The sequence below is a fragment of the Hylobates moloch genome, unplaced genomic scaffold, assembly GCF_009828535.3.
Source record: "Hylobates moloch isolate HMO894 unplaced genomic scaffold, HMol_V3 SCAFFOLD_18, whole genome shotgun sequence".
NCBI classification, from domain to species: Eukaryota; Metazoa; Chordata; class Mammalia; order Primates; family Hylobatidae; genus Hylobates; species Hylobates moloch.
Window position 1 is genome coordinate 30,660,458 of NW_026652293.1, and position 12,859 is coordinate 30,673,316.

Sequence of the window (12,859 nt, forward strand, 5' to 3'; positions counted from 1 at the left end):
GCGAGACTTTGTCTCAAAAAAAAAAAAAAAAAAAAAAAAAAAAAAAGCCAAGTCTTTCATTAGACTTGCTAGTGTATAAAAAGGCAAGGGTTGGATAGGTAGAGAAATCCTCCCTTTCTAGCTGTGTGGCTTGGGGCAGCTGGGCTAGCCTTTAGGATCTCAGTTTCTTCAACTGCCAGGACAGAGATACCTATGGCTCCCTCACATAGCTGTTGTCAAGATTAAGTGGGAACATGTAAATGAAAATGCAAGCATGATGACTGACATAGTAGCATCAATCAGCGTTCGCTTCCTTCCCTTTTTGTCGACTATCAGCACTAGTAATTCCTGCAGTATATTCACTCATAAAATAACAAAATCTACCACAACTACGCCACATGCTTAAGATACAAAGATAATTTCTCAGTCCTTGTGTATTATCTGGCATTCAATATCTATTGAACAGGGCTAAGCAGCTCAAAGCCTGATGGAAGACATAGGCAAGTAACAAAAAGTTATTGTAATAATAATTATAAATAAATAATTTTGATGCAATACAAAAAGGGTGCTATGGGATCACAGGGGAAGAGTATGGACAGGGTACTATAGAAGGGTCATCTAACTCCTTTTAAGAGAATTGGGGAAGAATTTCTAAGGATGGTTTTGATTGATGAGTAGAAGTGTTCACGTGGAGCAAGAAAGAAGAGGATGGTGGTAGAAAAAGGCAGAGGAAAGAGAATGAGTAAAGGCATGAAGGGCAGAAGAGGTATGGTGACAAAGAAATGAAGCAGGAAAGGTAAACTGTGAAGGACTTCCTGTGCCATCCCAGGGAGTCTGGGCTTTAATCTTTAGACCGGCTCATCTCAGACTTTAATGTGCTAAAGAATCATCTGGGACACTGTTAAAATGCAGGACTGATCTGTGGTATGATACAGCCTGAGATTGTGTATTTCTACCAAGTTCCCACAGTGGTAGAGCAACTGGTCCATGGGCCATATGATGGGTAGTAAGGCTTAGACAAAAGAGAGTCAAAAGATTCCTAAAGAGGAGAGTGACATGATCAGATTTATTTACTAGGAAGCTCAGTGAGCTACAGTGTGGACGATGGACTGGAATTATAGGTACTTTATACATTCTTATTGAATGGTGATCCCCACAATATCCCCAGTGACAGAACATGAGGTCTGGCTCTGTTGCCCAGGCTGGAGTGCAGTGGCATGATCTTGGCTCACTGCAACCTCTGCATCTCAGGCTCAAGCGACTCTCCTGCCTCAGCCTCCCGAGTAGCGGGAACTACAGGTGCATGCCACCACGCCTGGCTAATTTTTGTATTTTTAGCAGATAGGGGGTTTCACCATGTTGGCCAGGATGGTCTCAATCTCTTGACCTCGTGATCCGCCCACCTCGGCCTCCCAAAGTGCTAGGATCACAGGTGCGAGCCACTGTGCCTGGCCAAGAGAGCTCTTAAAAGGTGACAAGCTCTCCCCAGGGTCGGAGAGCTAACTGGTGGCAAAGCTTGGGATCCAGGACGCAGATCCTTTCGCTAAGATCTACTTACCCATGTTCTTTCTGCCAGCTACCCTACTCTAAGACATCAACTTATATGCAGAAAGCTGAAATGTTACTGAGCTTTCATTGGAATTGAGAAGAAAAAAGGATGAAGGGAAATAGTCCTTGTTCAGCCACTCAGCATTATGGAGGATATATATACGTACATGCCACGTTAGGAGAACTCCCACAATGGCAGGTCACCTAGCAGTATTTCCAGGTATTAGATTCCATGTGCCCCTTCTTTCCATCTCATGTCTTAGAAACATGCCAGAAGTGCAGATTCCCTTGTGGGTAAGTACATTAAAGCCTACGTGTTCCTGGTGGGTGTTCCAAAACTACTTTGTACCTACAGGAATGTTTGACGAAGCAGGTGGTGGGAGAAAAGGGAACTAACATGGCTCATATGCCTACTCTGTGCTATACACTGACCTACACTATTTAATTTATTTCTTAAAGAGCCTATACATAATGCATTCTTTTTTTTTTTTTTTGATTTCACACCTCAGGAAAGTAAGGTACCTAGAAGAAAAACACAGAATTGATGAGAAAATAGTAAAATGGATGCAGCAGGACCACAGGTTTTTGGGAAACGGAAAAAGATCCAGAAAAAGTCATTTTAGTTATCTCTAATCGTGGGATCTGGCCTTCCAGGAAAACAGCAAAACAGGGAGGAAGAACACACTGACATTGTCCGTGGGTCCCTGATGAACAAACAAGACTGTTTTAAGAAGCCACTTTCAGGATAAGAGGGGTCTTATTAAAAGGTTAAAGTAGCATGGACCAGATGCAGTGTTAGGAGATTACAGGAAGGATCTCACTCTGTAACAGGAAGTAAATCCTGCCGATTCATGCAATCACATGTCTTCTGTTTGATCTGCGAACAAGTAACTGATGCATTGAGAAAGAGCTGATGCCAGTCTTTCTTAAAACTTGTGGAAATGGGAAGTAACAGAAAAAAATTATTATTAACCAGCTGAGTAATCTAAATGCCATATCAGCAAGAATCTTACTTAGACCTAGTAAGGATGTGATTTTTCATGGATCTTAGAAGCCAGAAGTCTTGGACTCATTGGAGAGTCTCTAAGGCAGAACTGCAAAATGGCCAACTTTGAAGGAGAATACTAAAAGACATAAGAAATTTCATCTCCTTTAAAGGGGTAAGATGAACGTTTATAAATTCAGCAACAGAAGACCAAAAAGAAAGTCCCTTGTAAAAGGTGTATTAAATACATCTCCCTTTTGCCTCTGCCTTATGCCATAAAGGCAGTTCAAACTTTCTGACCTAAGCGCATATTGACCCTGTGCTAAGCACTGTTGTATGAATTATCTCATTTAATGCTTATAATTCATTATGTAGGTGTATTATTATAATATTACACAGAAAGAAAGGAGAAGCTTAAATAAGCCAGCATTCTAACTTTTTGGCAGCCTGACTCCTCTGATGGGTCAAAAACATATAGATCCAGGAGGTGGATGAACTTTCTTTTGTCAGGGGTGATGTTCAAGGAGGAGTTATACACAGTGCATGGCTCCCTATGTCACAGGGCCTTTTTGTTATCTGATTTTTTAGCAGAAGGACTGCCACTGTATTCATCTGGAGGTCAAAATACTTGCTTGGGGTAATGATTAGTCAACAATGAACTGTTGTTACTTCCCTTCCCCCGCTGCCCAACATCTAGTCAATGTTGAAATGAGGCTGTAAACAGGAAAAAAGAGTCCATCTTGCAGATAACCTCCCACTTTCCTCAGGGTAGGGCATTTTTATCAAGTCTATGAACAGCCTTAAGTGGAATCATGCTGATGTCTAGAGGCAGCATCCTGAGAGGGCCTAGGTCAGTGCTTGAAATCTAATTATGCTAAAATGGGATTCTCATCCAATGCTACTGGCCCTGTTTAGAAAGGCCAGGGCTGTGGTGAAATCCAAGAAGAACTTGCTCTGTGGCGCTACAGACACTGGGAGAAAGGCAAGCTGCCATTTCTCACCTTCTCCCTTTCTGCAAGGTGATACAGTGCTTCTCTGACTTTGGGGTCAGAGATATAATGCCTCCTTAGACTTGGGGATCAGAGACAGTGCAGAGGGATGACAGACAGAAGCTGACTTTTGGCAACAGTTCCACAGAGGTGCAGGGTCTTAAGTGACTGTTGTTACAAAGAACTTCTCTCCTTTTTGGTTGAACGAGAACTGATCCCCTCAAGGCCCCAAATGATAGTTACCCATTCTCAGTCATTGGCGTGATGGTTGCAGCCACAAGACCCTGAAGTTTCTTCTTTGGGAAGGCCATTGAGCTGCTGGTAGGTCTGGAAAACATACAATGTAATTTCTCTCTTTCTTCAAGGAATGCCAATGATAAAACTCCCAGGCAAAGTCCATTTCTTGTTTAGAACTGTAAAATGTGCTTACAAGTACACAAACACACAGAGCAAGTACAAGATGGTAAAATTTTAGAGCTTAATTCTATTGAGGAGGAAACTTTAAGACAGGAGAGGGTAGACCTGAGAAAATACTATGTGGACAGTCTCCCATTTTATCTATACAGATGATGGAAGCAATCTAAAACCTCAAAGGATAGAGGTTAATAGCAGCAGACCCAAGAAAGAGTTTGAACCTAACTCAGGTAAGTAAAACATACAGTGAATTATAGTCATGCCTCAGTATACACAGAAGATTGATTCCAGGACCCTCGTGTATACCAAAATCCATGCCTACTCAAGTCACACAGTCAGCCCCAGCCTGGCATATGAGAATTCTGCATCCTGCAAATACAGATTTTCTATCTGTATTTGGTTGAAAAAAATCTGTGTAAATGGACCTGCACACTTCAAACCCACGTAATTCAAGGGTCAACTGTACTATTACTTAAACTGAAATATGGTCATAAAGGGGGACATTTTCTCTTTCCATTGTCTTCATTCTTAGAATGTCACCTAAAACAAGCCTGACTGTCTTAAGGTTTCATCATGATTTACGTATCTTTTCATATCCTAATTTTGCCCAGTTTTGTCCAGTTTTCCTAGTTCTAGTTAACCATGTAGACTGCATATTCACCTCCCTCTTCCCCACTACAGCAGGCTCCCAGGACAGGGATGTTTCATTTGCCTTTGCTCTCTGCAGTGAGCCCTCTGCTTGACACCAGGTGTTCAATTCAAGAGCGAAGAATATGTGGGTGACTGAACGAGGTGTTCAGACTGTGATTGGATGATGGCTTCCACAGATGGGGAGCGCACTGCTGGAAGAGTCAAACTCACACCACTCATTTGGGGCAAAGGATCTCTCACCATCTGGCAGAGAGTGTTCCTGCCCATAATCAGTGTAAAAGACTCTGGATGTGCCACAAGAAGCAACAGAGCAGACTGGTTAACTGCCTTGGTTCCACAGGCAGACCACCTGGTTCAACTCGCAGCTCTGACATTTGCTAGTTCTAGAAGCATTATTGTTTTTTGAGCTATAAGACATAAAAAGCCACAAATGCAATTTCAGACCACAAATTTAATGTCTAACAATTGAAAATGAAAATAAAATAGAATCAGATAGTATTTGATGACAATTCTACAAGATAGTGGCCTTGTAGCAAATAAAGTGATGTCTGTAGGTGACCAACAAGAAGGGTTATGCTATAGTTCTGACATTACTGGCACATTCAAAAACCCAATGCCCACTATACTTAAATCTAACCCACATAATGTAGTACTTAGTTATGAGCTATCTTGTTTTGTTTGCTCTTCTAATTGTTCATCTTATCTTCCCAAATAGGAGAATAAACTTCTGAAGTACAGAGACCATATCTTCTATTTTTCTTCCCTAAGAGTCTTGGCTCAGGTAAGCCCTTGAGAAACACTGACTGCTTTCAGTAGAAAGACAACATGATACTTTCCTTGCAAACAGACATGTTCTCAGCAAGAGTTGCTCCTAAAATCAAGACCAAGTCCTGCATGTAGCTTTGCTCTGTATTTCCTAGTTCAAACATGAGACTAAAATCAGATTGGAAGTTTAGAAAGATGAATCCAATAACCTGGCCCATGGGAAAACACAAGATAAGAACTCATAAGATGTGGCTCTAATCAATCTTTGAGCTTCATGTGACCACCCTCAGTACAATAAACAGGCCACTTAGCCTCTGAGCCTTAAAGGCCCATAACCTAGGCCATCTCCCCCCTGGAGGGATGTTTAAGCATCAAAGGAGATTGATGCTATGCCTGCTGTATATCTTCACCTAGCACTCCCACAAGCATCTCAACTTAACATGCCCAAAGGGAACCTGCCATCTCCTTTGTTCCTTACTGTAGAGGGGTGAGAGGGCCAGCTCTGGAGTCAGACCTCATGGATCTGCATCCTGGCTCCACCACTTACCAGGTAGGTGACCTTGAGCCCATTAAGTAACCTCTTTCTGCTTTAGTTTCCCCTTCTGTAAATGAGGATATAGTAATTATATTTCACAGGGTTGAGAGAATTAAATGAACTAATTCATGTAAAGTGATTAACAACAATGCTAGACACATAGTGAGTACGTGTTCAGTGCTCTCCATGAAGTCTTCCCTGATGTGTATAGGACAGTAGAAAATACTATCATGCCCTTACCGCATCATCTTCCCAGTCATCTTTGCTCCGCTGGTGCCTCCTTTCCAACACTCACTACTCTTGTCTATTTAGGGACTAAGTCATTTCAATTCTGTTATCTTCTTCCCCTGCTATTCCTCCTTTCCTCCTTACGCCTTTATAATTTTTCCCTTCGTTATCTCTTATCTAGACAAATAGGCAAAACCCCAGATCCACAGGGCCCAAGAAGGTTCAAGTGATAAGAGTCCTGAGAGCTTGAGTCAGCATTAAACATCTCCTAAATCCAACACTACTAGGCTGTTCAGGCTAAATAAAACTCCGTAGTCTTGTGCTTTTGCCTGCATTTATTTGATAGTAAGGACAGTAACACTGATGTTCTTAGAATCATCAGAAGCTCAAATTGGCAGTTTTATATGTGTCTTTGATGGAAAGAAATAAAACTAGTTACCACAAATGTAGTTTGATTAGTTCAAAAATTCAAAACAAGGGGCCGTTGGGAGTGTAGGATAGGGGTTAGGAATCACTGTCCTAATCCCTCTTCTCCTTCAATCCACACCAGCTGTCAGATTAATCTTCCAGTAACACCAGCATTTCTGGTCTTGTCTTTGTCCTGTTTAGAAAATGCCAGTAGGCTAAAGACCCAACTCCCTGGGGTCTGGGTCTCTACTGAAATCTTCGTGCCTGCACTGTACTTGCCCAGCTGAACAAACTGTTTGCTGTTCCTCCTACCTACCTTTCAGTGTCTGTCTGCTTGCCTTTGTTCCTGTGGTTCTCTCACTTCAATCTCTTCAGTCTGATCAACTTTTAAAGCTCACTTTATCCATTCCAGCAGGTATAGCTTAAAAACAAAAACAAACAAAAACAAAAAAACCCCTCATTTTAAAAGCCAGGGGATATCCTGATACCCCAGCCGAAAATAATTTCTTAAACCTCAGAATTCCGCCAAACACTGGCTTTTCATTAAAAACCTTACATCAGAGTTATTAAGCAGGGTGGTTTTGGCTCCTCTCCTAGACTGTCTGCCATCTGGGGGCAATGGCAGCTTTGCACAGATAAATACACTAAATAAAAGTTTGCTGCCTTTTCAAACTGTGAAACGCCTACAGGAAGAAATGGGATAAAAACGACTTTAGCTGGGCGCAGTGGCTCAAGCCTGTAATGCCAGCACTTTGGGAGGCCGAGGCGGGCGGATCACCTGAGGTCAGGAGTTCGAGACCAGCCTGGCCAACAGGGCCAAACCCCGTCTCTACTAAAAATACAAAATTAGCCGGGCGTGGTGGCGGGCGCCTGTAGTCCCGGCTACTCGGAAGGCTGAGGCAGGAGAATGGCGTGAACCCGGGAGGCGGAGCTTGCATCCAGCCGAGATAGCGCCACTGCAGTCCGGCCTGGGCGACAAGAGCGAGACTCCGTCTCAAAAAACAAAACGAAACAAAAAAAAGACAAAAAAAGACTTTAACAGAGAATGATCAGTATTTTTAAGATTCAAGTTTTTAATAAACTTGGGAATGTTATGCTTTGAAGCATAACAGAGAATTATCAATATTTTTAAGATTGAAGTTTCAGATAAACTTGGGAATGTTATGCTTTGAAGTTTTCAGAGCTAGTAGCTAAAGCGAATGGCTCAAATGTTCTCCAGCCTAAGGCTTAATGTGAATTTAGATTATTACTGAAACATTGGGAGGGGCTATTACTCTTGAAATCTTATACCTCCATCCACAGATAAGAACACTTGGTGCAAAGAATTAAAGCTGCCTAAGTCAAATTCTTTTTAAAATGGCAAAGTTGTTTTTTTAAGAGACAGAAAGTGGGGGCAGAATGTACCTCTGGGCAGAGAATATCTTGAGGGACAGGTACTCGGAGAAGAGGAGACACAAATAGGGATTTTTAAAAAAGCAAAAAACCACCAATTTCTCCTAAAGTGAAGGGGGATGTATCAGATTTAACTTTAAGCTCTCTTCTGCTCAATTGCTAACTCTATTTTGAGGAAAGGACCTGGCAGATATGCTGTCTGCAAACAATCCGGGGGAGTAAGTCCTTCTGCCCCCGTCTGTTCCTAAACTTTTCGCATTCACACCTTCCCCAGATCCGTTTCCCAGCGTATCTGCCCTTCCCGTTTCCTCCGGGTCCGTCACCGTCTCACCCACCCGCTAGTCAGGCCCCAGCGACCCTCCGCCCGAACGCCCAGGTCGTCGGGCGGTCTGCGTCCGTCGGTCCTCGCCCGCGGGCCGCGCTCACCCAGGCCTCCGCTCTGTCCGTGTCGCCGCTCCGCCCGGCAGCCGCCGCCGCGCTTTATATCCGCGGCCGCCCGGCTCGGGCCCAAGTGCCGCCACGCCGGGGAGCCTGGGGGTTGTAGTTCTGCGCCGCCGCCCGCGAGGCGCGCCCGGAACTGCTGGCCCGGAAACCCCGAAACGTTTTGCACACTGGAGTCTGCTCTTCCCCGGGTGTCACCTGAACAACGTGGGCTGAAGTGACTCCGGCGCAGCGCCCCGGCTCCCCGAGGATCGGGAGCATCCGAACTGGCGGCCGGGTGCCCGAGAGCACGCCGCTCGCCCGCGCCACGCTGAGTGCAAACCTCCCCCTGCCTCGTCTGCACGCCAGTTCTTCCCGCGTGCGGGCACCTCCTGGGCTCCGCTGCGTCTTAATTTTCCTTCTCTTGCGCCGGGCTCTGCAATTCCCGCTATCTCGTGGTTCTGCGTTGTGAGATTTGGGCTGCTGTTTCCGAGGCGTACGGAGAACCCCAACTGCCCATCGGCATTCAGCTCTCCGGGTTGACGCCGCTGCACCAGCCTTGCAGACTCTCGTGTTAAAGAGAGATGAGCGAATTTTAAAGTGATTATCTGCTCATACAGGAGCTTTCCTGGCTTCTTTTGGAGAACATTTGAAAGAGTTTTGAAAGTGAGAATTATTTTTAACCCAACCGCCTCTACTCTCAGGAGTATCAGGAGTCTTATTCTAGGATCATGTACTGTGTGAATAAATCAGGAACAGAGCCAGAGACAAGTCTTCAGTCTTCTCTTGCTGATGTGATTCTACCTCAATTTTCCATAAAAGGCGATGGCTGATGCTTATTATTACATTTAGAGGAACTAAATTGTTCAAAGGGCTTTCCAGTTTGCAAAGTGCTTTTAAATGTATTCTAATAGTTCTTTCATTGCACACAGCACCAGAGATAATAGCTAATAAGTACTGTGTTCAGTGCTTACTCAGCCTGCACCATTCTAGCCGTTTGAACATTTAATTCATAAAATAACCCCATTGGTGGGTCCTGTTTTATAAATTTATATATTACAGATGAGCAAGGATCATTCCATTTTACAGATCAGAAACAGGTTTAAAGAGTTGAAGTAATTTGCCAAAAGCCATAGAGCTGGTTAAGCTGTGGTTTGATTTCAAGTAGTCCAGAAGCTTGTGCTTTTAACACTATGTTAACCTACAGGAAAAAATAAATAAATAAATACAAAAAGAAAAGAAAAAGAAAAACCCTTAGTTACATGAAGCAAGTTCTCCTAAGGCTACAGCATGGTTTTTTGTTTTGGTTTGGTTTTTGTAATATTAACAAGAATCTTATATCCTAACGGTACAATGAAAGTTTTTTTTTTTCTGGAAAGTCACAGTTTAATAAGTATAAAATTAAGTATGTCAATATCCAAAAGGTATAGGTCATTAGGCTTAACATTGTCAACCAACAAACCAATATTCTAAATGCATGAACTAACTACTTTTTGTATAAATATGGTAGTGCAAAGTAATTCCTTTTAATAATTTGTTAGTGTTTACCAAAAAGAAGATGGTAAGATGGGATTAGATGTGCAAGAGACTTATTGGGGGAGGGAGTTGGAGCAGACAGGAGCAGCCTGCAGACTGATGTAGGGCTGACATCCGTGGAACAAAAGACGGAAGAAAGGAGCATGGAGTAGGGAGAATCTCACTGCATTCTTACAGTATCCACTCTGTGCCCTTATGAAACTCAGAGCCTGTACTGTGAAGTGTTGGGGAGATATTGTTCTTTTAAAATATGGTAAATGCAGTGATAGACCTGTACAGAGATATTACAGGAACACTGAGCTCTAATCTGGGCTGAAGGGGGTGGTATGTGTGTGTGTGATAAGGCAGGAGGGTGTTCCAGAAACGTCTTACTGGGGAAGGTCACAGCCAAGCTAAATATCAGACAATGAGTAGGGCTTAGAAGAAGAGAGGCAGCAAAAGGCTCAGTGCTGAACTGCAGGCCTCTAACCCTCTTCTGATAAGCGGCAGCCTCTGTGAGATTTCTTCTATTATTATGTAGTATTATTTAATCATCATTACTTTTCTTGCTTTTATTTCTTGCCCCCAACTCCACTGCAAGGTGTTCAAGGCAGGCACCATGTCCTATTCCTTTGTTTTTCCCACAGTGCAGGACATAGTGTCTATCCAAGTGCAGGCCAAGAGGGTGAGATTTGGAAATATTACTACCATCAACTCTCCTTTGTTTAAAACAAATGTATGCCAGGGTTTCGTATCAGATTTTGTTTGCTACAATTCAAATTTGAAACCCACTGGTGTAGGGGAAAGAGCTTGGGAGATATGGTGCAATGAACTTGGTCAGAACAGTCATATGTTCTATCCTTGGAGCTGGAGGTGATGCCCCCATCACAGGCTCCTGAACTGACTGTGGGTGAGGGGTGGTCCCCCAGAAAGTTTCCCCTTATCTTCTGGTAAGGCTATACTTACCAGAAAAGAGAAAACGGATTTTCAACAACTGAAACACTGCTAAATTGCGGAACACTTATGAAGGAAGGAGACCTAAGTTGGATCTTGAAGTGTTGTTACTCATTGTGGTCCAGTAAAAGGTCTGTCCACAAGTGAACAAAAGTCTGTTCCATTCACTGTGAAGAACGCGTAACTGGGTACGAGAGTCACTTCTGGAAATTCTGGCTTGTATTAGTGTGTCAATGGGGCTGATGGAAAAGGTAGGGTTTATTTTTTCATCAGAGTCCAGAGGTCTTCAGAGGAGGGAACAGGCCACGAATAGAAGTTGAACTGATTGCTGGCCCTGAGACAAAAACCCTTGTCCTTTAGGGTTCATCTTCTGAGTGTGAGTGCTAACTAGGAGAGGGACATCTCTTGAGAAGGGAAGAGTCCTGTGCATAAGCTTGGTTTTAGAAGACCCTTTGGAATCCCAGGAGGGGGCAGCATAGTGCGGCCATGCTCAGCTGTCTTTTGGCTTAGCCCTTTAGTGAATGCCTACTGGGTTCTTAAGGAGAAAGAGCTAGAAGGAAAAAAATGAGTTGAACACAAGAGATGTACTTCCATATTTGGCGTTCTTAACCTAAGATCTGTGACTCCAGATTTTTAAGTAATAACTTTATTGAGATATAATTCACTATGATACAATTCATTTATTTTAAGAGTATAATAGTTCAGTAGTTTTTAGTATATTCACAGAATTGTGCAATTTGTGTCACAATTTTAGGACATTTTCATCACTCCCTCCAAGAAAACCCTAGCCATTAGTAGTCATTCATTTTTCTATTTCCTCCTCCCCCCGCCAGCCGTAAGCAGCCACTAATCTATTTCTTTCTTTCTTTTTACTTTTTTTTTTTTTTTGGTTGCCCAGGCTGGAGTGCAATGGTGCAATCTTGGCTCACCGCAACCTCTGGCTCCCAGGTTCAAGCGATTCTCTTGTCTCAGCCTCTGGAGTAGCTGGGATTACAGGCATGCGCCACCATGCCCACCTAATTTTGTATTTTTAGTAGAGGTGGGGTTTCTCCATGTTGGTCAGGCTGGTCTCAAACTCCCAACCTCAGGTGATCCACCCGCCTCAGCCTCCCAAAGTGTTAGGATTACAGGTGTGAGCCACTGTGCCTGGCCGCCAGTAATCTATTTCTATAGATTTGCCCGTTCTGGACATTTCATATAAATGGAATTATATGGGGTGTGTGTGTGTGTGTGTGTGTGTGTGTGTGTGTGTGTGTGTGTGTGTTTTGAGACAGATTCTCGCTCTGTTATCTAGGCTAGAGTGCAGTGGCATGACCACAGCTCACTGTACCTTTGACCTCCCAGGCTCAAGTGATCCTCCCACCTCAACCTCCTAAGTAGCTGGGACTACAATCGTGTGCATCTGGCTAATTTTTTGTTTATTTTTTGCAGATACAAGGTCTCACTAAGTTACCCAGGCTGGTCTCAGACCCCTGAGCCCAAGCGATTGCCTGCCTTGACCTCCCAAAGTGTGGGATTACAGGCATGAGCCACTTCACCCAGCCATGCTATGTGGTCTTTTGTGTCTGGCTTCTTTCATCTAGCATACATAACATTTTCAAGATTCATTCATATTGTGGAATGAGTTAGTATTTCATTCTTTTTTATGTCCATTGTATGGCTATACCATATTTTATTTATCTTTTCCATTGTATGGCTATACTACATTTTATTTACCCATCAGTTGATGGACATTTGAATTGTTTCTACTCTTTGGCTGTTATGAATAATGCTGCTATTGTGACTACAGATTTTAAGCCTCCTGGAATTTTGTGGTGTTCTTTATTTCTGTGGAGCTAGTTTATAGCATCTGGCCTCTGTTCAGTTCCTCAGAAGCCCCAAGTCCTTACCAAGATTAGGGCTTTGACATGTGACAAGGATGCTTTTCATCTGGCTGACTTCTACTCAGATGCAATCTTTCTAAAAGGGACCTCACTCAGATCTCACCAATGTAGGTGACAACCTCTCCTCATAACACCCAGTGCTTTCCCTTCTGATCACAACTTCTTGGTGTGGATGTGGTCTATCTGCTCTGTT

The 12,859-nt window shown here is 43.3% G+C and overlaps 1 protein-coding gene across 5 annotated transcripts in view; it reads right to left on the minus strand.

Moving 5' to 3' along the window:
* The window catches only part of NPL (N-acetylneuraminate pyruvate lyase), a 40,711-nt gene extending 32,318 nt beyond the window's left edge, over positions 1–8,393 (minus strand). For 3 of the 5 annotated variants that reach the window (XR_004245046.2, XM_032136870.2, XM_058430422.1), the window contains exon 1: positions 3,745–4,491. Coding sequence is in view for 4 of the 5 variants with exons in the window: in XM_032136870.2 (XP_031992761.1) it covers positions 3,745–3,839 (95 nt within the window). In the remaining variant the exon portion in view is untranslated. The other 2 variants (XM_032136872.2, XM_058430421.1) reach the window with 2 other exon arrangements.
* Between the last annotated feature and the right edge of the window lie 4,466 nt (positions 8,394–12,859).